Raw genomic sequence first — 26,098 nt, 5'->3', positions numbered from 1 at the left:
CGTGACTTCCAAATTCAGGTTCAAAATTTTCTAGAGAGGCTTCAGAAGAAGCATTTGGCAACATAGATTGTATTGTCATTAATTCCTGCTTGTAAATAATGTCTAGAATGGCCATTAATTTATTTGATGTCATCTCCAAACTTGTTTTTTCTGCTTCAACAGACTTGCTTGCTTGTATTTGAGATTCAAGCTTAGAAGTAGCCCTCTTATGATGTGCCCTTTTTCTCTTGATTGCATAACGGTTCATGTTTATAGCTTCATTTCATTGTTCAGGAATCTTCCTTGGTTGTATTTGTGATTCAAACTTCGAAATAGCCCTCTTACGGTGTGCCCTTTCTCTCTTGATTGCATCACTTTTCATGTTTATAGCTTCATCTGATTGCTCAGTTTCTACTCTCCATGTTTGTGCGTTGTAATTTGGGGTCGCATTCCTTTCCCTTGCAAATTGATCACTGCAGATGATTTCATCATTTGCAGGCATCTTGATGTAGTTAAACGAAGTTCTTGAATTTAGCTTTGTGATTTCAACTGGTGTCCTTGATTTCTTTTCAGATTCAAGTTCCAAAATATTCTCATTAAAGGTAAGGCAAGGTATGGGTTGACACCAAGACATGGAAGGATATAAGAACATATATTTTCATTATGGGATATACCTTACCCTTACCTTACCCTGACCTGACCTTCCACAACGGGGAAGCAATATTGATGAACGATCCTAACCAACCTGTTCAGTACAGGAAATTGCCTTTCTTTGAAACCAACATTTCCCTGCTAACTTGCTCCCTCTTCGAGAGAAAGAGAGTCAAACAAGGTATTCAAATGAAAAGGCTATCATTTGGAAGAATTTGAATCTACAAAAGTGCAAAGACATCCATTAGGGTAGTTTTTCCAGCACCACTAACTCCCATCAAGGCTCTATGTACCCCTGGTCTAAAGGATCCACTTACATTGGAAAGGAGTTGTAGCCTGTCTTGACCCAACCCTTCACTTTTCATCTCCTATTACGAAACTAAACATTATTTCCAGATATTCCATTGAAGAGAACCTAGGTATGTCAAGCTACTCGCAGATTACCAATTCAATTGAACAATTTATAGATACACATATCGGTGGCATGTTAACATAATAGTTTATGTTCTCAAAAGCCATCGACAATGGCCTTAAAGGAAGGATCATTCCTTTCTTCTATTGTGTCAAGACATGAGTGAGACTGAATTCTCTACCAGGTGTAGAATTTTCTTCAGAGGTTAGATTATCTCTCCTCTCTAACAAGTAAACATGACTAAAAAAATTATTAAATATATGAAAGAATAGTACATGTCTTTATCATATACTTTCAAAGATTTGGATGTGAATAGGTTATATACTTTTATAGATTGCAATCTTTATAGTTCAATCTTTTCATATTTTCTTTCAAGAAAAACCAAAAACAGTGCTTTTGAGCCTAATTCAAGATCAGCACAAAGGTTTTCTAATGTCTCTCACTCAGTTGTCTGAGAGAATGTGTTACAGAGAAGTTATGTAGTTCATTCAAGTTTCTCACTTCGTTGTCTATTGAAGGAACGACCTAATTGCATTTCACTCTGACAAATTCCTCAATGTGGCATATTGTATTGTAACCTCCCCATTCATACCTTACCCTTACATATTGATGAACACTCCTGAACAACTTGTTCGGTACAGGAAATTTCCTTTCTTTGAAACCAAAATTGCCCTGCTAACCTGCTCGCTCTTCCAGAGAAAGAGAGTCAAACAAGGTCTTCAAATGAAAAGGCTATCATTGGGAAGAATGTGAATCTGCAGAAGTGCTAGAAATCGAAATGTTTGAATCAGTTGACCAAATTGACAATGGGTAAATTTTTTTTTTTTTAGTCCAGATCTAAGCTCACAAGATCAAATAAAAAATGTGAATGCAAATACCATATAATGCTTTGATATATTACACATATAATGCTTTGATTTCTCAATATGATAAGTCACTCTATTAACTCAAATATGTAATAGACAATAAACTAATCAATGATAGAGAAAATAAAATGTCAAAGTGAGGCGGGACCAGTTTTACAAATAAGTCTGTTATGCCTGTCAAGAGAGTGTCTAGCCTCTTTGTTCCAAGGTCCCAAGAGATCGTCCCAAACAGTAGGGCAATGACTGTAGTGAAGAAAAATCGCACAACATTATAGTGTGGATTCCTCCAATATGACCAATGTTGCTTCCAAAGGCATGCCACGCACTGAACCTTGAAGGACCATGCATACTGTGTTGGAAAACTCAAATCCTGCGAGCCAGGAGCAAGGGTGCTTAGCTCCTGAATAAGGGCTTGATTCCATCTGAAAATAGAACAACATAATTGTCATAGGGCTTTAAAAAAATTACAGTTTCTTGGGAGAAATTATTGCTTCCAAAGGCATGCCACGCACTGAACCTTGAAGGATCATGCATATTGTGTTGGAAAACTCAGATTCTACGAGCCAAAAGCAGGGGTTCTTAGCTCTTGAATAAGGTGTTGATTCCATCTGAAAACAGAACAACATAACTATCAAATAGGGCTTTAAAAAAATTTACAGTTTCTTGGGAGAAATTATGTAACTAAAGATAGGGTAACAAAATTAGAGATGCACAATAAAAAAAGCTCAAAGTTCTGAAACAAATTCCTACAATTATGTTAAACATACTCATAGAGTGCTAATTTTCTGTAGATCTCAGCAAACTCTACACCAAGTTTTTCCTCAATAGCTATGGAACTCACTTCCGACGCCCATGTCGCTGGATTGTATCCTTCACTAATCTGTGGTATTTCTAGAACGGCCTGGCCAAACAACCAAGAATCGGACAAAATTGAAGGAAATAAGTTTTATGATTATAAAAAGAGTTGTAGTTTAGAAAACCAATAAAACTGAAAATTTAGCAATTATTCCCTGACTTGTTCGAGCCCTTTGCAACCCTTCATTTGTTGTTAAGCCAAGCAAAGAAACATAGAGTAGGCCTTTTGTCATTCATTTCCCTTGGAGATTCCCCACTTCTATTGATTTTTTCATATGCAATCATCTTCAATCATTTAAATGAAGTCCCTAGATCCACCTTTTCCATTTCACCTACCATCCTTTCTATTATGTAACAAGCTGATAAGTAAATACCATATTCGGTTTTGAAAATTATGTGACAGGTCACCAAACTACCCTGGAAACTCACATTGGAAATATCTTGTCGTTTGTACAACCTTTCAGCTGCCATTAAGGCGAGAAATCCACCATCATCATGACCAATAAGCACAACAGAAGAAAATGCCAGCTTCTGACAAAATGATGATAACAGGCTAACCTGCAAGAAGCATCAAAATTAGATCTACCACGGACAGTGCAAACATAATGAAAATCATTGCCAGCCATATTTAAATCAAGCACTTAAATTTCCCAAAAGATCAATTACAATTCAAGTCTAGGAAAGGAAATGAAATAAAACAATATTTTTCTCAGAATACAAGGGATAAAAGTGCTACAATCACAAACAAAACAAAGTTTGGTTGAAATTACAAGAAAGAGCAGATAAAAAATCAAATAGGAAAATAGTTAAAACTCTGAATTGATGAGATGGCACTCAAATCCACATGGCTTCCAGGTCTCACCTGGAACTCAAGTTCACATGAATTGGGTAGTCCTTTTACTTTCCATTCTGATTTGTTGGGACAAGAAGTAAGTCCCAGACCTTCACAGAGCATGAAAAGACTCTCATCATCAGGAAGGATTCTTGAAGGCATATGTTTCCCTCCATCAAATAAATATTTCTCTTTAGAATTAGCTTTAACAATTCTACCCATATTGGGGTTGGGAGAACAAGGAAGATTCTGATAACCATGGAAAACAGTGTTGTAAAGTGGAACCTGTAAAATGAAAGACATGGTCAATAACCAGATCAGTTCATTATCGATCGAGATGAGTAATGACAGTTAATAAATAATGCTTTTGATACTCTTGAATGAAGTAAAATGTAAAGATCAAAAGGAATAAGAATTACTACTGTACATGAAACTGGAGAAAAGTTGAACAATGCAGTTATGAGCTGTCTATGGCAACAGAAGCCTATCTCCTTTCATATTAGAGCTTACGTTTCACAGATATGATAGGATTCTCAGCATTTAAATTTGTCACCAGTGCCCAATATGGCCTTCTCATACCACCACACTATATCATAGCAACCTTGGTACAAATATCATAATTGAATGTATGCCAGGTAACACCCTTGCTTATGTGGCAGTCTTCAAATGGTGGAAAAACGCTCCTTAGACTCTAGAAAACATAGCAAAGCTAACATGCATATTACTTTCGAGGTTCAGACTTTGGTTTCTATTTCCTTTGTAGGCCGTACATTTTGCAGATCTATGAAAGATAGAGTCATTCAAAGTGCATAAATTTGGCTTTTCTTTTCATTTGGGGGCCCTATTCAGTGCAGCTTTTATATGACAAATAAGATAACCTATAAGATACATAGATTATTTCAAATCATAGTTCTATTCCCCTAGGCCACTTCTATCCCCTGGGCCATACCCACATGCTGATGAGCCCCTTTACAAAGGAAAATTACCAAAACCACTACCCCTACTTGTAATTCAAAATGTTTCATCCTTAATCATACCATACCCAATACCCAATACTCACACCCAGTCTTGTGCAACATTGATTTAAACTTATTGCACCAAATCTTAAAAATAGGGTTCATTAAATGGGATTAACGATGGAAAATTGCAGCTATTTGAGGAAACCCAAAGACCTTGGCCATGTTTTTTGGCTATTCGTTAAGGAGGTCTGGACTTGGATACAATGCTTGTTCACCAATATGTTTACATATAAACTTTACTAGTGGGTTGTCCTTCTATGGAACCTTTGGCTCTGCCACAAATCTGACTGGAATGTTTGACAGGCAATGAGGGTGGTGACTCTCTACTTCTATAGGTGAAATAGATGTGTGACAAGATTAAAGATTTGCCAAATGAATGGGTAACTAAAATTGATATATCCCTGATTTTGGACTCAATAGTTTTTCAATGCTTAGCCACATGATTACCTCAAGAAAAATAGATATATGAATTAGATCTCTATGCACTACAAAGTAGGTATGGGCAGGGAAACGACTGTTTAATGTGATGATGGGTTCGCATTTACTCCTTGAAAAGATAGCAATTGCATCTTTTTCAAAGATATATAAGTATCAGTTCTTACAAAAAGCTAAAAAGACCTCAAATATGTAGCTTGAAAACCCATTTCACCATCAGAGACTATCTTACTGCTTCAGGATCAAGCTGCTGGAAGTGATGCATTTTACGCCTAGCTTTACATCTAGTCCTGTATGCCACCACAATGTGACCAAGAGCCAAGGCAATAGACAACAAGAGCATTTCCACTATACTTCATGGAAGTTGGAAACCTCCTGACTCTGCTGAGGGGCTTCCTAATGCCGAAGAAGCCATAACCAAGCATGCCTTAACAACAATAAGGACACCTGAAACCAGGCCACATGATTACCTCAAGAAAAATAGATATATGAATTAGATCTCTAATTCATGCTTATATTTCTCCAAATTCAGTAAGGGTATATGCTCAAAGAAACCAGAATAGCTATTTGAGCCACGCTTGGATTCACTTCTATAGTAGTAGAGCCGCTCAATAGTGGAGTGTACAAGGGCTCATTTGTCGAAGTATGATTGAACTTCCTGGTGTTGTTGGGAAAAGTATCCAATACGGAATGACCCTATCCCACTCTAAGGGTGATAGTACCTCAGCAACAATCAAAGCAAAGTTATTCGAGATTACTTCTTTATGAGATGTAAGAGAGGGGAGAAAGAGATCCACTAACCGTTGTCTTCCGCTAATGATTGATCCAATCTTCTCTCTTTGCTGCTTGCTCCCAGCTCCTTGCTCTTTCACTGGCCCAGCTACACCAAGATCCTGCAAAATCACAAGAGGGAGAAACTACAAGAAGCATACATTCATAATTGATTCAAGGATTAGAATAAATCAAATATACAAGTATCAATACGCCATTCAGACACATGCATATAGAAGAACCTCAAATGCTTTATTAATGGAAGAAGTAAAGTTCAGGAAGTGATACAACCATAAAAGGCCCAATCCAGCATCACCTCCCAGCAGAAAGAAATCTCCTCTTCACCTCCTTCAAGCAAATCACCCAATAGTTCTATACTCAAACCAACAGCACTTCCTTACATTCACAAGATTCCAGCCCCCTTAGACCTCATGAGAGAGATCTATATATAGGATTTTTGGAGAAACGATGAGTCAGCTTGAGCTTGGCATGGAGCTGACTAGTGTCCTCTCCCACTTCAGTTATTCTTCAGTTCTTGAGTCCACTTGGAGGTTCTTGCTTCCACTTGGAGATCTAGACCCTCTTACTCATCACTAGGCGAATTCCCTGATCCAAGTGTCATTTTGGAAGCTTCCTGGGCATTGACACCTTGAGGAATGACTGTGCCACTTGGCCAAACTCGCCCAGCGCAGGTAGCCTTCTTTGCAGTTGACATTCAGCGCAGGTACAGAGTGGAGTAGTTGACATTCAGCACAGATGCTCAGTGGAGTAGTTGACATGATCCAGAATTAGCTTGTTTTTGAGTGTTTTCAGGTGGAGAACTGATATTTAGTGCTGTGGTTTGCTGACCTTGTTCCTCTAGGGGTAGGAACAACATGTTTAGGGACTTTGGATCCCTTAGATTATTGAAATTTCATGCTTCATGCTGTAAGGCACAAAAATGTCTATAACAGTTGCCCCCTAAAGTATGAGGTCGTTTATCGGGTGAAATGCTTTATCAGGAGGATCCGAAGTTCATTCAATCGCTGAGAGGTGACCTGTAATAAAATACAATACAATACATTATTTTTCATTCTGCTTTCATGATCTAGCTGAGGCGGGCATTCCCATGCTCAGCTTTATAAATTCATTTTGGTACATAGAACAGACGATCGTCTGATGGTAGACTGATAATTCTCTGCTGAAATTATCATCCTTTGAGTAGGATGATCATCTGCTGCAATGATGTACATGTCAAATGTTTTTATATTTCCTGAATATATATCGCAGCCCGGATGGATGAAACTAGATCCGGGGTCTTCAAACTCGTTCGATCTTCACTCTAAGTACAAGTCGATCCATGTGAGAATTGCGTTGAAGTCGAACATGGAAATACATCGCTTGATTACCGATCAATGATGTAAACCGTTAACAAGCGCGAGAGGAATCACCGATAATGATAATGACCCTCAAGGTACTGCAGTACAATTCACGTGGTGTGAATATAGGACTTGGCGTCCAACACCACGCAAAATCTTCTGGTCGAAGGTCATTAATGTATACCTGTCGCCGGAAGTGAGAAACTTGCCATTGAGGCATGCAAGCTTCAAAGTACTGAGGGGGGCGTTCCTAGATCAACTTCTTGGATAATGAGCTGAAGTCGACAAGAAGCGATCCGTCAAAGGAGGGCCTTAATGAATCCCACATCATTGACACGGAACGGAGCTAATGATTTTAGAGGAGGTGAAAACAATCTGTGAAATATGATTCAGGGTGGCGATCATGGGTGGATGAAGGATAATGTATGGCAGTGGATGGGACACGGTTGACTCTTTCTGAACAACATCTCTTGAACATATAACGACACTGATGTGATGGATCGGTAGCATTACCCCAAATGTGGATGGTTTGGCGAAGACCATGGTGATGAGACCGGTGAATGAAACAACCCAACCCGATGTGATACGGAGGAAAAGTGTCATGTTCAAGAGCGACTTGCTACCATTAAGCTTTGAGGTTCTCCCAATTTTTCCCCAGTCATTTCTGACCAGTACCTCTTTATTTTTGTCAAGCTTGAGGAGGATAACATATGCTTCTTCTATAACCTGCCCTTCGGGCAAGCCCATCGCTATGTTTTAACGAGCCTAGCGATAGGGAAACTCGTTCTCGTCTAAAGACAAGTTTGTCGCTATTTAATCATTTTAACGAGTCTAACGACAAGGAAAACTCGGTCCTTTTCATTTTTAGAGAGTCTGAAAAGGTACAGAAAGTTAACTCCAAAATTCCTTTTTCGTCATCTAATCCCTTAAGTCCGAAAAAGTATAAAACAATACAGAAGGGATGAGTTTTCGATAACTTTAACGAGCCGAATAAAACAAGCACTCGACCTTTTTGTGTAATAATCCCTCAGGTCCAAAAAGATTAAAATCTAGAGGAGGGATAGCTCTTCCGGTCACTTTAACGAGCTGGAAGGCCAAAACTCGGCAAACTTTTCATATTTTACGAGTCAGGAGAAAAGAGCTCAAAGAAGACTCGTCTTTTGAGGAACGAGTGATAAACAGGGATAGCAGCAGATTCCAGGTACAGGTTGGAATTTTCCAATCACGGCAGTGTCACAAGGATGGCTAGGTGAAATCACTCTTCGCAGCTGTTCCTCAAAATGGGTAAACAATCATATGGAGGTGAACGATTGGCCAAATGAAATGGAGGTGGCAGGTGCAAACACGACCAAGGCTTTTTATGGCTAATAAATTTACGATCACAATGGTTATTTACCGGGGTATGTTCATTTTTTAATGAGCTTGACTGCTCAATCTTATGTTTATTTTTTAACGAGCATGAACTATGTGCTAAAACTGCTCGGATCTCGCTTTTCTATTTTTTAACGAGCATAAATTCCGCGGTAAAACTGCTCGATAATACCAGTCATAAGATAAGAAATGTCTCCTGTGAGATAGCTATTTTTTATGGAGCTTTATCTCACGAAGCTATGCTCCTCATATCCTTTCTTTATGCAAGTTTGGAAACGGCTAATCCTACGAGTTTAAAGGGTTAGACCTACAGGTTTAAAGGGAGGACCTAAAAATTTAAAAAATAAATAGTCGTCCCTTGCTTGCACTCCAAAAGGTTGCATGCCCCCAGGTATAAGACAGAGTTTCAAGGTTACCCCTACTTCTTTCCGCCAAAACATTCGTTTCACCGAGAGAGGCATACCTCTTTCTGGTTACCCAAAGATTGTTTTGTTAACACCATCAAACGAAAACATTTCCTCGGCACTGTCTACCGAAGTAGACAATGGTGAATGACCTTTGTCAAACAAGTAACCTTAACAAAAGAATCCTATTCCAGAACAACCCCTCTTCCTTCTTTCGGACGGCGTACGGACTAGTCATATTCTCCCGCGGAAATTCTACCTTATACCCAAGGTTTCCTTTGCCCAAAGCAGACCAGGATGCATGCCCCCTGGGTTCCAGTCCCATCTTTCCGAATCACTCGCACTCATCGGGAAGGAGGACTGGGGGTGGAGACATTTCTTGATTGAACAGACCATTCAGGGTTGGTATTTGACTATTTGCGATGCGTGATCCCGGAAATGAAAGTTGGTCTACGAGCTTGACCATTCTTCCCTCGTGTGGAAAACACATTACTCTAAAGAGTGAGGAGACTATAGCTCCCATGCAATATATATAGTCTCGTCCAAGGAGTAGGTTATAATCCAAGGGTCCTTGAACGACCATCACGTTCATTTGAACGGTCTTCCCTTTCAATGTAACAGGTACATTGGGGAGGATCCCTAATGGTCGACTGGTTCCTTTATCAAAACCCGAGAGATTTCTTATCTCAGGCAAAAGCTCCGGGGAACCCAGTGCTTTCCAAGCAATAGAGGAAAGGATACTCACAGATGCCCCTTCATCAATGATAGTTCCAGCCATTACCATTCTGTAAATTTGGACTATGATTCTGAATGGTATACTGGCTGGCAACCGGGGTCTGCCTAGTTGGTTCCAATCAAAGGACACAACCAGGTTGCTTGGTGGTGGGACCGAATACACGGCCGGATATGACCCTGACGATGTTCCTTCCTGCGATAAAGGAATGGGCGCATTGCCCTGATGCTCATCAGAGTCGGTGTTGATGAAAAGAATCTGGATGGTGTCATCCTTATTCTCTTCAGTGAGGGTGTCATTTGAAGATGAATCTTCAGTGACGGTGTCATTTGAGGATGAAACCTCTGAAGGAAGAACCGGGTCAACTGCCGTATCGACCTTTAGACTTTCGTCTAGTCTGGATTCAGTAGGTTCATTTTCAATGACTGACGCTTCAGCTGACCACTTGAGCGGGCCAGCTGTATTTTCAACCGACGAAGGACTTGGCACGAGTTTTTTGTATCCAGGAGGAAGTCTCAACGGTGAAACCGAGCGATCTTCCAAAACTCTCTTCGCTTCGTCTAAGAAGGGACAACGGTGGATGGCGTGATCGCCTTCACACAGTCTGCAGGGGGATCTTGCTCCCCCTCTTTGTCTTGAACCTTCACTTTCGCTGGTTGACGGTAAGCATTCAACATGGCTATCAGAGGTTGATGCTCCCGAATTGTGCAACCGAGGGGACCAGTCCCTTAGTATCCGGGGAATACAGGGACAATCTCTATGGAATTGGTCTCCTCTACATATGACACATGGCGATTTAGGCCCGGTCTGTGCTGTGTGTGGATTTTTGTCAGATGTCTTTTGCTTGCCCCCAGTCGCCTTAGGCTCCTTCTTCTTCTTCTCTCTCCTTTTCTTCTCCTTCTTCTCCATGGGAACTTGGCTTTTGCCGGCTCTACCTTGCGAAGATGAAGGATTGGAGGAAGAGTTATAGGAAGTTGAAGGCTGGTGGGCAGCTCTAGACTGATCTAACTGTTGACTCGACTGTTCAGGAACCATGGTGTTCTGAACTACATTGGTTGAGAATAGCCAAATAGGCAGGCCAATTGTCAGTCCTGGAAGCGACAATGTGGCCATGTGGGGCGCACCAACTTCTCCCCAAGAGGAGAAAGGACTAGGATTTCCATCATGTGGAATTCCTTGGTTGGGGCGTTCCATGTTCTCAACCTAAAGATCAACGTAAGAATAGGAGGTGATTATGTTCCGTTTAAAATAAATTTTATAACGACGCTTTAGACACAACTTGCTTTTTCACTTTTTAAGAGTCGAGAAAAAGCTAAAGATGACTCTAGTCTCCTTCGATGTTTTAACGAGCCCGAAGTGACAAATGCTCGGATGGACTTTTTCAGTTATAGAGTTTGAAAAAGGCCAAAAGAAACTACTCTGGAGATCTAGGCAGAGGGTGTGCCAAACCTTTCGCAAAACCACAGAATACGTTTTACGGTACGGGTGGTCGATCTTCGTGAATGTTGTGTTCATTGCATTGCGATCAGTAGGGCGGCCGACACGGTTTCCTATGGATAAAGGCTTTGTTCCTATAGGGGTCTCCCAATATATACGCGACGGTACGTGGGAGCACAAGTCCGTATTGATACTTATCGCTTCACCGTGGAGGAATCACCCAACCACTCAACGCTAAGATATCACGTTTAACGACGCCGGAACACGTCTCTAGCTTAGACCTCTATGTGTTTGCGTTATGTTTCAATGCGTTGTTATGTAAATTCAATTTATTTTAAGGTTGATCTTGTTTAGCAGTTTGCCTTTATGGATCACCACGAGATGTATAGTAACACTCCTAAATGCAGTCTAAGATGATAAGCAAGCTTTTCAATCTTTCAACTTTGAAAATCTTAACTACTGAGGGAAAAGAAAGACAACATCTTTTCACACAGATCATAGAACACACACTAATGCACTTTTCCTAAATCAACATGCAAACTGTCATAATGCACATGCACAATGCAGGTATTTCTTTTCTCTTTCTTAATGTTGGTGCAAGACAAAAAGAAAGCTGTTGTATAACTTTGAATTCAATTTCAAGTGAAAGCAAACAAGCTTGTCCAAAATCAAAAGACACCTTAAGATTTACTTGTTTCGACACTAGAAATATATAAATTCAAACCATATGACGAAAGCAAAAGCTCAATCAGCTATGAACAGCACATAAACTAACTCTTAAGATCAAAACGACACTTATCACAGGTCTAGATCTAAGAGGCCACAGCAAGACTAGTTCACTTTCGTTATGGGAAACTGTAAATGATATAAGAAATACACAAAGAACAAACACAGTTTCTTTATACAACCGAGGCGGAATAGTGGCAAGGAAAGTTGGTTTCAGATAGGTACATTGACAGACAATAGGCTGCAAAAACAAGGGTGAAAACAGGGCAATAAACAGGAGGGAACCCCAGTAGCACTAGGCAAAACTGGTTCAGCGCAGGTAGTACACTGTCAATTTGACATTCAGCGCAGGTAGCCCCTTCGGGAACTGCGCTGAAATGCAGACTGCCTTCACAGTGCCTGCACTGAAGATTCAAACTTTCGTTTTTCTCAGTTTCTGGGTCACAGATTGCTCAAAAATTCACAGTTTTTGGCCAAATCAGAAGCTATCAGTCAAGTACACACTAAGGGATGAAAAGGAGGATGAAAAGCTATCACTAAGAGCTATTTAGAGTCCTTTTGGATCAGCTCTTCAAATCATAAACTTGCCCAGAAACTGAGCTAGAGTAGCTGCCCTCTACTTTGCATTTGAAAGATCCAAATGCAGTTCGATTCGGTACTCCCTGTGTTTATGAAATGAATAGCAAAAACACAAACAACCAACAAGATACGATCCCCAGCGGAGTCGCCAATTTGTTGTTGGGAAAAGTATCCAATACGGAATGACCCTATCCCACTCTAAGGGTGATAGTACCTCAGCAACAATCAAAGCAAAGCTATTCGAGATTACTTCTTTATGAGATGTAAGAGAGGGGAGAAAGAGATCCACTAACCGTTGTCTTCCGCTAATGATTGATCCAATCTTCTCTCTTTGCTGCTTGCTCCCAGCTCCTTGCTCTTTCACTGGCCCAGCTACACCAAGATCCTGCAAAATCACAAGAGGGAGAAACTACAAGAAGCATACATTCATAATTGATTCAAGGATTAGAATAAATCAAATATACAAGTATCAATACGCCATTCAGACACATGCATATAGAAGAACCTCAAATGCTTTATTAATGGAAGAAGTAAAGTTCAGGAAGTGATACAACCATAAAAGGCCCAATCCAGCATCACCTCCCAGCAGAAAGAAATCTCCTCTTCACCTCCTTCAAGCAAATCACCCAATAGTTCTATACTCAAACCAACAGCACTTCCTTACATTCACAAGATTCCAGCCCCCTTAGACCTCATGAGAGAGATCTATATATAGGATTTTTGGAGAAAGGATGAGTCAGCTTGAGCTTGGCATGGAGCTGACTAGTGTCCTCTCCCACTTCAGTTATTCTTCAGTTCTTGAGTCCACTTGGAGGTTCTTGCTTCCACTTGGAGATCTAGACCCTCTTACTCATCACTAGGCGAATTCCCTGATCCAAGTGTCATTTTGGAAGCTTCCTGGGCATTGACACCTTGAGGAATGACTGTGCCACTTGGCCAAACTCGCCCAGCGCAGGTAGCCTTCTTTGTAGTTGACATTCAGCGCAGGTACAGAGTGGAGCAGTTGACATTCAGCGCAGATGCTCAGTGGAGCAGTTGACATGATCCAGAATTAGCTTGTTTTTGAGTGTTTTCAGGTGGAGAACTGATATTTAGTGCTGTGGTTTGCTGACCTTGTTCCTCTAGGGGTAGGAACAACATGTTTAGGGACTTTGGATCCCTTAGATTATTGACATTTCATGCTTCATGCTGTAAGGCACAAAAATGTCTATAACACCTGGCAAGATTATGAGATCTTGGAAGCAAATGGTCATCAAATCTTAACCTTCTCAGCATAGACCCATAATTTTCACCATTACTATCATGGAAAGCGCTGGAAGTGTAAGAATGACTATTTGTAATCTTGTAATGGATAACCAGACCTTCACAGAGCATGAAAAGACTCTCATCATCAGGAAGGATTCTTGAAGGCATATGTTTCCCTCCATCAAAGAAATATTTCTCTTCAGAATTAGCTTTAACAATTCTACCCATATTGGGGTTGGGAGAACAAGGAATATTCTTATAACCATGGAAAACAGTGTTGTAAAGTGGAACCTGTAAAATGCAAGACATGGTCAATAACTAGATCAGTTCATTATCGATCGAGATGAGTAATGACAGTTAATACATAATGCTTATGATACTCTTGAATGGAGTAAAATGTAAAGATCAAAAGGAATAAGAATTACTATTGTACATGAAACTGGAGAAAAGTTGAACAATGCAGTTATGAGCTGTCTATGGCAACAGAAGCCTATCTCCTTTCATATTAGAGCTTACGTTTCACAGATATCATAGAATTCTCAGCATTTAAATTTGTCACCAGTGCCCAATATGGCCTTCTCATACCACCACACTATATCATAGCAACCTTGGTACAAACATCATAACTGAATGTATGCCAGGTAACACCCTTGCTTATGTGGCAGTCTTCAAATGGTGGAAAAACGCTCCTTAGACTCTAGAAAACATAGCAAAGCTAACATGCATATTACTTTCGAGGTTCGGACTTTGGTTTCTATTTCCTTTGCAGGTCATACATGTTGTAGACCTATGAAAGATAGAGTCATTCATAGTGCAGAAATTTGGCTTTTCTTTTCATTTGGAGGCCCTATTCAGTGTAGCTTTTATATGACAAATAAGATAACCTGTAAGATACATAAATTATTTCAAATCATAGTTCTATTCCCCTGGGCCACTTCTATCCCACTGGGCCATACCCACATGCTGATAAGCCCCTTTACAAAGGAAAACTACCAAAACCACTACCCCTACTTGTAATTCAAAATGTTTCATCCTTAATCATACCATACCCAATACCCAATACTCACACCCAGTCTTGTGCAACATTGATTTAAACTTATTGCACCAAATCTTAAAAATAGAGTTCATAAAATGGGATTAACAATGGAAAACTGCAGCTATTTGAGGAAACCTGAAGACCTTGGCCATGTTTTTTGGCCATTCGTTAAGGAGGCCTAGACTTGGATACAATGCTTGTTCACCAATATGTTTACATATAAACTTTACTGGTGGTTTGTCCTTCTATGGAACCTTTGGCTCTGCCACAAATCTGACTAGAATGTTTGATAGGCAATGAGGGTGGTGACTCTCTACTTCTAGAGGTGAAAGAGATGTGTGACAAGATTAAAGATTTTCCAGATGAATGGGTAACTAAAATTGATATATTCCTGATTTTGGACTTAATAGTTGTTCAATGCTTAGCCACATGATTACCTCAAGAAAAATAGTTATATGAATTAGATCTCTATGCACTACAGAGTAGGTATGGGCAGGGAAATGGCTGTTTAATGTGATGATGGGTTCACATTTACTCCTTGAAAAGATAGCAATTGCATCTTTTTCAAAGATATATAAGTATCAGTTCTTACAAAAAGCTAAAAAGACCTCAAATATGTAGCTTGAAAACCCATTTCACCATCAGAGATTATCTTACCGCTTCAGGATCAAGCTGCTGGAAGTGATGCATTTTACGCCTAGCTTTACATCTAGTCCTGTATGCCACCACAATGTGACCAAGAGCCAAGGCAATAGACAACAAGAGCATTTCCAGCATACTCCATGGAAATTGGAAACCTCCTGACTCTGCTGAGGGGCTTCCTAATGTGGAAGAAGCCATAACCAAGCATGCCTTAACAACAATAAGGACACTTGAAACCAGGCCGTAGAATACTGTTGTCCACAGGTAAGGCCCAAAAGAGCTGTAGTTTAGCAAACCAATAAAACTGAAAATTTAGCAATTATTCCTTGACTTGTTCGAGCCCTTTGCAACCCTTCATTTGTTGTTAAGCCAAGCAAAGAAACATAGAGTAGGCCTTTTGTCACTCATTTCCCTTGGAGATTCCCCACTTCTATTGATTTTTTCATATGCAATCATCTTCAAGCATTTAAATGAAGTCCCTAAATCCACCTTTTCCATTTCACCTACCATCCTTTCTTGACATCCAGGTTTAGGTTCCAAAATATCCACCTTAAAGTCTTCTGCAGAGGCTACAGTGGAAATGTTTGGCAATGTGATCATTAACTCCCCCACATAAAGAATGTCTGGACTGCTTCTAAATATTGTCCTTGAATCTGCCTTTGGCATTTTACCTACCACCATCGCATGACTTCCAGCACAGAGAAGAGGATAACCCGAAATTTAACATAATGGAACAATCGGCCAAAAAACTGAGGTAATACAAAATCATGAGCGATTAGTATGCACCAATATAACCATTCCGCCGGAGCTTGGCCATAAGAGCAGACGATCCAGAAGTGATGGAGGCCCATTAGTGAAAGGCTAAGAGCCAGGCATGCACATGCACAAGAAACTTGTTCCAAAGAAGAAAACTGATCCAGCAAGCCGTGAATTTGGAATATACCCCACAACAGGGCTGCTTATTACAATGAATTTTCTTTCCCCTTACTATACAGACTCTACAACATCCAGTATAGAGAAGAGGATAACCCGAAATTTAACATAATGGAACAATCGGCCAAAAAACTGAGGTAATACAAAATCATGAGCGATTCGTATGCACCAATATAAGCATTCCCCCATAGCTTGGCCATAAGAGCAGACGATCCAGAAGTGATGGAGGCCCATTAGTGTTGTTGGAAGCTAGAAATGGTGCGGGAGCAGAAGAAACAGGTGATCACCGTCTATCTGGAAGTTCAACAGGCACATGCAATCTTAACTGATTAAAATTCCAACTATAATGATCTGATCCAACGGAACAATCTCTTTTAATCGTCTAACACATCAGATCAATGGTCCAAAATAGGACACGGTGGCATATAAGGGAGTTCTTCCCAGAGGGAAACGCCTTACGGCATAATTACCATGGGTATATTATAACATAGGGAAAGAATTTGAAGAAGTGTTGAGAAAACATTGTAACCGAATAAATACTTCCTAAATAGAAAACATATTATATAGTATGTCTTAGATGGAAAATGAGTACATGCCACAAATATGAGTCCTACTAGATAAGAAAGTAAACAAAATACTCATATAGAGAATTTTAAGAACATGAGATAGACAGAAGTCTTGAAAAATGTAGCAAGAAATTCTCAATTTGATTTTGCCTTGATTAAATTGAGAAAAATCGAATTTCCACATCAGCAGACAACTTGGATGATGTTAACTTGTGTAACATGGCTTGTGTCACCAATTTTACTTAGCAGACAACTTGGATGATGTTAACTTGTTTGATATGGCTTGTGTCACCAATTTTACTTAGTAAATTCGAGTTAGAGGAGTTAGAGTTCAGTTCTACATGTGCGACTGCTAATTTGTAGCAATCAAGGTCAGTTATTTCAAGTTTCTTTTAGTTAAACTAGTTCCAACTTTTCAAGAACTAGTGGAAGGTGAATTAAGTAGTGGGACTTCAGTAAAACTCATTGATCGTCTAGTTAACTGATCAACCAACCCAAAATAGCTAGTGCATGCAAAGAATTCTAGTTACCCATTTGTGGTGGAGATTCCAAGGAATTGTAACATTAGTTGTAGACTAGTCTTGAGTGTACAAGTGTTGCATGCAGTCAGATGAGCAACCTAAAGGAATTGTGCAATTAAATTGAGGTAATTTCCTAAATAATAGGGGTTAATTCCTCAAGTAACAACGCAAGGAAATAGGAGCTCAATCCAAGGCAAACTTTGACTAAGTCTAGGTCAAAGGCCTTCAGTGAGCAGAGAGACAGGTTGTGCACTCGCAGGTTGAGCTCAATTGAGAAAATCAATTGTAATACATCTCTATTTCATTTGATTGATGATAGAGGCATTGCGGTTTTTAACAGATTGCTTTCCCCAAATAAAAATACTTGTTGCATGTGTGTTATTCCTACCTGCATGTCTGAAGTTTTTGTTCTAAATTGTGAATTAATATCTGCAGAGCAGTAGTGTGGCCATGTTTCTTGTGATTTAATTAAAACTTCATGAGCGGTTGCAAATCTACAGCCTAATTTATACAATAAGTAAAATCAAAGGCATGCAATCAGTGCACATCGAATAAGCCATGTGAGTATTATATATTGACTATTTTCATATAAAAGAAAAAAAAAATGGTATGTAAATTGAGTTTTGTTACAAATGTATTCGACTCAACCCAGAAAAAAGAAGAAAGATAAAAATATAAAAGTTGGAAAAACAAAATGAATATATTCAACCATCATACCTCATTTGACAGTACTTTCACATCACATTTAAGACTATGTGATGTCACATCGAAACTTAAACCAGAATCGACCGCAAAATCTGAAAAAAGTGAGTGAGCCATGTGTGTCACATGAGTTTATAGATATAAAAAAATTGAGTGTTCATGCAACGACCATCTTGTTATCGGGAAATCTAGTGTCTATGCAGAGCTTCTAGTCCCAATAAGGCTGGTAGCTACCTTAGAAACAAACAAACTAAAACCACTTTCATTTTCCTTTATGAGAAGTAGATGAGAGGGGAAAGAAGGAGACCAACCTCTGTCTTGCGCTTGGTTCCTTGCTTGATTCCTCTCCCTTCTGATAGACCTTTGCCACTTGCTTCCTCGTTTACCCAGCTTCAAAGAGTACCTGTAGAATCAAAGCAACATAACACTATCCAAGAACAAAGATCTACTATCATAAACAATATAGGACCAGATATATATTGACCACACAAATGCATATATCATCAATCATACAAGAATGTGGAGGAAAAATCGAATAGCTTTATTAATAATCAAGAATAGAAAAGAGGATTACAACCAATTTTCTGACCCAGTGTCATCCTCTCAGCAAGAAAGCCCTTATTCACCTCATGAAAATCTTAGATCACCCAACACTATGATGTTACACCAAGAAACCAACAGCACTTCCGTACAAGATACAAAATTCCAGCCTCTGGATCTCTGGGATGAGGGATCCATATATAGATGTTTGCAAGGGGGGTGAGTCAAATTTTGAGATTTGATTAGTGTCCTCTCTCTGATAGTTCTTGATTCCACTTGGAGATTGATGATCTCTTACTCATCCCTGGGCGAATGCAGAGAGGCAAGTGTCACAGGAGAAGTTTCTGGAAGATTCCATGATCCTCCACCTCACAGATTGACCCTACCATTTGTCCACTCTCGCCCATCGCACCCCATAGAAGGGATTTTCAGTATGCATCGCACCTCCCGTGTGCATTTAGGTGGGATGCAGTACACTTTGACCATGGAGCAGGTGAGATGGTCCAGTCTTTACCAGTTCTGAGTAGTTTTTCATGGAGAACTTCTGGGGGATGTTGTAATCAATTGACCTTGTTCGTTTAGGGTTGGAACAAAACTTTTAGGGACTTAGGAGCCCTTATTTTATGGACATTTATGATTGGGGTTGTAGTGCCCAAAAATGTCTATAACAGTTTCCCCCTAAAGCATGAGGTCGTTAATCTTTTTTTTTTATGTCGGGTGAAATGCTTTATCATGAGGATCCGAAGTTTTTTCGAGCTGGAAGGCGACTTGTAATAAGATACAATACAATACATTATCTTCATAATATTTTCATGATCTAGCTGAGGTGGGCATTCCCATGCTCAAATTTATAAATTCATTTTCATGTACATAAGACAGACAATCGTCTGAGTGCAGACTGATGATTCTGGTAGAGCCATCATCCCTTGGATTGGATGATTATCTGTGTAGCAATGATGTACATTTGATGTCTTTATTTTCCTGAATATATATCGCAGCCCAGATGGATGAAACTAGATCTGGGGTCTTCAATCTCATTCGATCTTCACTCAAAGTACAAGTCAATCCATGTGAGAGATGTTCTGGAGTCTAACATGGAAAGACATCGCCTGATTACCAACCAATGATGTAAGATGTTAACAGGCACGAGAGGAATCACTGATAATGATGATGACCCTCAAGGTACTACAGTACAATTCATGTGGTGTGAATAAGGGACTTGGCGTCGAACACCACGCAAAATCTTTTGGTCGAAGGTCATTGATGTAAACCTGTCATCGGAAGTGAGAAACTTGCCATTGAGGCATGCAAGCTTCAAAGTACTGAAAGGGTTGTTCCTAGATCGACTTCTTGGATAATGAGCTGATGTCGAAAAGAAGCGATCTGTCATAGGAGGGCCTTAGTGAATCCCACATCAATGACACGGAACGGAGCAAATGATTTTAATGGAGGTGAAAACGATCTGATGATATAAGGTTCAGGGTGGCGGTCATGGAAGAATGGAGCGTAAATGTATTTCAGTGGATGAGACACAGGTGAATTCTCTGAGCGACTTCTCTTGAACATATCGGCGACACTGACATGATGGATTGGTAGCGTTAACCCCAAATATGGATGGTGTGATGGACCAATGGTGATATGACCAGTGAACGGAACAACCCAACCCGACTCGGATGCGGAGTGAAAGTATCATGTTCAAGAGTGACTTGCTACCAATAAAGTTTCTTCAAGTTTTCTTCCCAATTTTTCCCCAGTCATTGCTGACCAGTACCTCTTTATTTTTGTCAAGCTTGAGGAGGATAACATATGCTTGTTCTGTAATCTGCCCTTCGGGCAAACCCATCGCTATGTTTTAACAAGCCTAGCGATAGTGAAACTTGTTCTTGTCTGTATGGACAAGTTTGTCGCTATTTGGTTTTAACGAGTTTAATGACAAAGATAACTCGGTCCTTTTCAATTTTAGAGAGTCTGAAAAAGGGATGTAAAGGAAACTCCAATAATCCTTTTTCGTCATATAATCCCTTAAGTCCGAAAAAGTATAAAATAATACAGAAGGGATGAATTTTCGGTAATTTTAACGAGCCGAACAAAACAAGCGCTCGATCTTTTTGTGTAATAATCCCTCAAATCAAAAAAGATTAAAATCTAAAGGAGGGATAGCACTTCCGGTCACTTTAACGAGCTGGAGAGGCCAATTACTCGGCAATCTTTTCATATTTTATGAGTCAGTTGAAAAGAGCTTAAAGGAGACTCATTTTTTGAGGAACGAGTGATAAATTTGGGTAGCAGCTAATTCCAGGTAAGGTTTGGAATTTTCCAATCACGGCAGTGTCACAAGGATGGCTAACAGGATCACTCTTCGCAGCTGTTCCTCAAAAAGGGTAAACAATCAAATGGATGTGAATGATCAGCCAATACAGAGTGGAGGTGATGATGAGAACATGACCAAGGCTTCAAAGGCTGATGATAATGCATTCACGATGGTTATTTACCGAAAATTGGTTCATTTTTTAATGAGTTGAAACTCTGGGGGAAAGTTTTCTCATTGCTTATGTTTATTTTTTAACGAGCTTGAATTCCGCGTTAAAACTGCTCAATCTAGCCGTATAATAAGGATGTCTCATATAAAATGGCATTTTCCAAAGCTTTACCCCGCATCCTTTCTTTATGCAAGTTAGGAAATGGCCAATCCTATGAGTTTAAAGGGTTAGAGGACCTACAAATTTAAAAAATAAATGGTCGCTCTTCGCTTGCATGCCCCCAAGTATAGCGAAAAATTTCCAGGTTACCAAAGATTGTTCTATCCACTTCAGACAAAACACTTCCTCGGCGATGTCTACCGAAATAAACAAAGGTGAATGGCGCAACTGGCTCCACTCACATAACTTTTATGAAGGAATCTTATTCCAGTTTAATCTCATAAACTAGTCATATATCCTTCACGGAAACCTACTCTATACCCAAGGTTTTCCTGTTGAAACAGGCCAGGGTGCATGCCCCCTGGGTTTTAGTAATGTCCTCCGAATCACTCGCGCTCATCAGGTGGACGGATTGGGGATTGATGAGACATTCCTTGTGTGAAAAGACCATTCAGGGATGGTATTTGACTATTTGTTATGCGTGAACCAGGGAATGAAAGCTGGTCTACGAGCTTGACTAGACTTCCTTCATGCGGAAAACACATTACTCTAAAGAGTGAGGAGACAATGGCTCCCATGCAATAAATATAGTCGCGTCCAAGGAGTAGATTATAATCTAGGGGTCCTTGGACTACCATTACATTCATGTGAACAATTTTCCTTCTCAATGTTATCGGCACATTGGGAAGGATCCCTAACGGTCGACTGGTTCCCTTTTCAAAGCCTGTTAGATTTCTCATTTCAGGCAAAAGTGATGGTGAACCAAGCGCTTTCCAAGCAGTTGAGGAAAGGATACTCATAGAAGCCCCTTCATCTATGATGGTACTAGCCATGACCATTCTATATATTTGAGCAATGATTCGAAATGGTACACTAGCCGGTAAGCGGGGTCTGCCTGGTAGATTCCAATCGAAGGAAACAACTAGGTTTCTTGGAGGTGGGACTGAATAGACGACCAGATACGACTCTGACGAACTTCCTTCCTGCGATAAAGGAATGGGTAGACTGCCCCCATGTTCATCGGAGTCTGTGCTTACGAAGAGAATTTGGACGGTGTCGTTCTTGTTCTCTCCGGTGACTATATCATTCGAAGATGGACCTTCTGAAGGCAAGACCGGGTCAACTGCCGCCTCGACCTTTTGACTTTCGTCTGGTGTGGATTCAGATGGTTTATCTTCAATGATAGATGCTTCGGCCAACCACAATGGTGTGTCAGCCAGATTTTCAACTAGTGACGGACTCGGTAAGATCTTCTTATATCCAGGAGGAAGCCGTAACGGTGAAACTGGACGGTCGTCAAAAACTCTTTTAGCCTCGTCTAAGAAGGGACAACGGTGGACGACATGATTGCCTTCACACAGTTTACAAGGAAATTTACATTTTCCTTTTTGTCCAGGGGCTTCACTTTCACTAGTTAACGGTGTATTTTCAACATGATCATCAGAGGTTGATGACACCGGATTGTGCAAACAAGGAGATCAGTCCCTTAAGATCCAAGGGATGCAAGGACAATCTTGATGATAGTGGTCTCCTTTGCAAATGACACATGGCGATTTAGGCCTGGACAGTGCAGTGTGGGGATTTTCACTAGACAATGCCTGGTTGCCCCTTTTCACCTTTGGCTCCTTCTTCTTCTTCTCTTTCTTCTTCTTCTCCTTCTTCTTCTCAGTTACTTGATTTTTGGCTTTACCAGCTTTATCAAGCGAAGAGGAAGAAGGAGAGGGAGAATTGGACGAAGTAGAAGGTTCGGGGGTAACTTTGGTATTGTTTAGTTGCTGACTTGATTGTTCAGGAATCACGATGTTCTGAACGACAGAGGTCGAGAAAAGCCATACGGGCAAGCCGATTGTCAATCCTGGAAGCGACAATGTGGCCATATGGGGTGCACCAACATCTCCCCAAGAGGAGAAAGGACTAGGATTTCCTCCAAGGGGAAATCCTTGGTTGATGGACTCCATTTTTCTCAACCTAAGACCAACGTAGGAAAGGTGATGTTTATTCTAATTAAAATAAATTTTAGACGCTTTGACACAACTTGTTTTTTCAATTTTTAAGAGTCGAGAAAAAACAAAAGATGACTCTAGTCACCTTCGATTTTTATGAGCTTGAAGTGACAAGTGCTCAGATGGACCTTTTCCTTTAAGGAGTTTGAAAAGGAACGAAAGAGACTACTCTGGAAATCTAGATAGAGGGATTACCAAACCAATCGCAAAACTGCAGAATACTTTTTACGGTACGGCAGTCAATCTTCCCAAATGCTTTGTTCAGTGCATTGCGATCGATAGGGCGGCAAACACGGCTTCCTCTGGATAAAGGATAAAGCCTATTGTGGTCTCCCAATATATACTCGACGGTATGTGGGAGCACAAGTCCATACTGGCACTTATCGTCTCAAAGTGGAGGAATCATCCAACCAGCAATGAAAACAACAGTTACTAGGTTTTACGACGTCGGAATACGTCTCTAGCCTAGACTCCTAAATGTTGTCCGTTAGGTTGTAGATATACAATTCCTAAAATGCAATCTAAGATGATAAACAATCATTTAATCTTCTTTTTGCAATGAAAATCCTAGCTACTAAGGAAAGAGAGACGATATGCTTTCAACATAGAGCAGAGAGCACACACTATATGCATTGTCCTAAATCAAACCAACAAACAGTCTAAATGCAAATTCACATGCATGTATTTGTTTTCAGCCTTCTTAATGTGTGAATGATAAAAAGAAAGCTAAGCACAAATCTGAATCATTTTCAAAGCGACATTACTAACAAGTTTCTTTTCAAGACAAAATGAAGACAATGACGACACTTTGTTATTTGGAATTGAAAACTTGCTTTCAACACTTGAAAAACTATTAATTCAAATCAAATACAAGAGTAACAGTGTAATCGACTATCAAGAACAATCGGATTCTCTTCTATGACGGAAAATGACACTTGCGACACTTCCAGATCAAGAAATGATAGTTCAGTCACGCTACTTCTTTGTAAAAGAGAACTGAAAATGGATCACAATACATAAAAACATTTACAGTTCTTTGCACAATGGAGGCGGAATAATGGCAAGGAAGGGGGTTTCCAACAGAGGTATACTGACTACAGACAGCAAAACTCCTGAATAGAGCTGAAAAGAGTGAAAAAACCAAAGTCTGAAGGCAAAATTAGCCCTTTCTGATCAGCGCACCTGTTACACAGGGATTCCAGTATGCATCCCACCTACAGCACATGGGAAGTGCGATGCATATTGAGATCCTTGAAGAGAGGGTGCGATGGTACAGTGCGAGACTTTTGATCCAGTTCTTGATCATAGTTTGCAGCACAGTTTAGGGATTTTGGCCGAGCAAGTGGTAATCAGTAAATAAATCACGGGGGTAGATCTAAGGAGGTTACTAGAGCCACCACAAGGGAAATTATAGAGTTTGTAAATCGATTGTTCAATTCATATACAAAACCTGGAGATAGACTGAAGCAGCATTGATCTACTTCGCACTTGCATAGCAAATGAAATTCGAAGGCTAGTTGGCTTGACTTCAGGCTCCGGCTGTAAGTTTATAAAGCAAACAAATATAGACAAACAAACAATCTATTCGCTCCCCAGCGGAGTCGCCATTTTGTTATCGGGAAATCTAGTGTCTATGCAGAGCTGCTAGTCCCACTAAGGCTAGTAGCTACCTTAGAAACAAACAAACTAAAACCACTTTCGTTTTCCTTTATGAGAAGTAGATAAGAGGGGAAAGAAGGAGACCAACCTCTGTCTTGCGCTTGGTTCCTTGCTTGATTCCTCTCCCTTCTGATAGACCCTTGCCACTTGCTTCCTCGTTTACCCAGCTTCAGAGAGTACCTATAGAATCAAAGCAGCATAACACTATCCAAGAATAAAGATCTACTATCATAAACAATATAGGACCAGATATATATTGACCACACAAATGCATATATCATCAATCATACAAGAATGTGGAGGAAAACTCGAATAGCTTTATTAATAATCAAGAATAGCAAAGAGGATTACAACCAATTGTTCTGCCCCAGCGTCATCCTCTCAGCAAGAAAGCCCTTCTTCACCTCATGAAAAGATTAGATCACCCAACACTATGATGTTACACCAAGAAACCAGCAGCACTTCCGTACAAGATACAAAATTCCAGCCTCCGGATCTCTGGGATGAGGGATCCATATATAGATGTTTGCAACGGGGGTGAGTCAGCTTTTGAGATTTGATTAGTGTCCTCTCTCTGATACTTCTTGATTCCACTTGGAGATTGATGATCTCTTACTCATCCCTGGGCGAATGCAGAGAGGCAAGTGTCACAGGAGAAGTTTCTGGAAGATTCCATGATCCTCTGCCTCACAGATTGACCCTGCCATTTGTCCACTCTCACCCATCGTACCCCATAGAAGGGCTTTTCAGTATGCATTGCACCTCCCGTGTGCATTTAGGTGGGATGCAACGCACTTTGACCATGGAGTAGGTGAGATGGTCCAGTCTTGATTAGTTCTGAGTAGTTTTTCATGGAGAACTTCTGGGGGATGCTGTAATCAGTTAACCTTGTTCTTTTATGGGTTGGAACAACACTTTTAGGGACTTAGGAGCCCTTAGTTTATGGACATTTATGATTGGGGTTTTAGTGCCCAAAAATGTCTATAACACATCTCCAAATAGAGCCCAAGGCTAAACTTAATGAATCATTTAACTCAACAACTATAAACCCAGACAAACATTCAACATTACCTACTATCTTTCCTGAATTCTCACCAAACATAGTATTTGAAGTTGCAGAAATCCCCAAATTTCTGAGCCCAATTATTTCTAATCATGAATTACTCGAGTGTTTGAGAATAGAA

General features: G+C 40.1%; 1 protein-coding gene across 1 annotated transcript in view; it reads right to left on the bottom strand.

Moving 5' to 3' along the window:
• Positions 1–262: 262 nt before the first annotated feature.
• LOC149151529 (uncharacterized) overlaps positions 263–26,098 on the bottom strand; it is a 36,871-nt gene continuing 11,035 nt past the window's right edge. Inside the window, exons 2-9 of the mRNA XM_089443185.1 lie at positions 15,367–15,631; positions 13,785–13,964; positions 3,626–3,880; positions 3,193–3,321; positions 2,676–2,809; positions 2,469–2,516; positions 2,240–2,330; positions 263–544 (exon numbers count right to left, since the gene is read on the bottom strand). Of these exons, the coding sequence (XP_089299311.1) occupies positions 263–544; positions 2,240–2,330; positions 2,469–2,516; positions 2,676–2,809; positions 3,193–3,321; positions 3,626–3,880; positions 13,785–13,964; positions 15,367–15,631 (1,384 nt within the window). The remainder of the gene's footprint in view (positions 545–2,239; positions 2,331–2,468; positions 2,517–2,675; positions 2,810–3,192; positions 3,322–3,625; positions 3,881–13,784; positions 13,965–15,366; positions 15,632–26,098) is intronic.

Source organism: Pinus tabuliformis, chromosome 9 (genome assembly GCF_031772625.1).
Source record: "Pinus tabuliformis cultivar Carrire ecotype Pingquan chromosome 9, CPIR1, whole genome shotgun sequence".
NCBI lineage: Eukaryota > Viridiplantae > Streptophyta > Pinopsida > Pinales > Pinaceae > Pinus > Pinus tabuliformis.
This window is presented reverse-complemented; position numbering and strand designations above follow the sequence as displayed.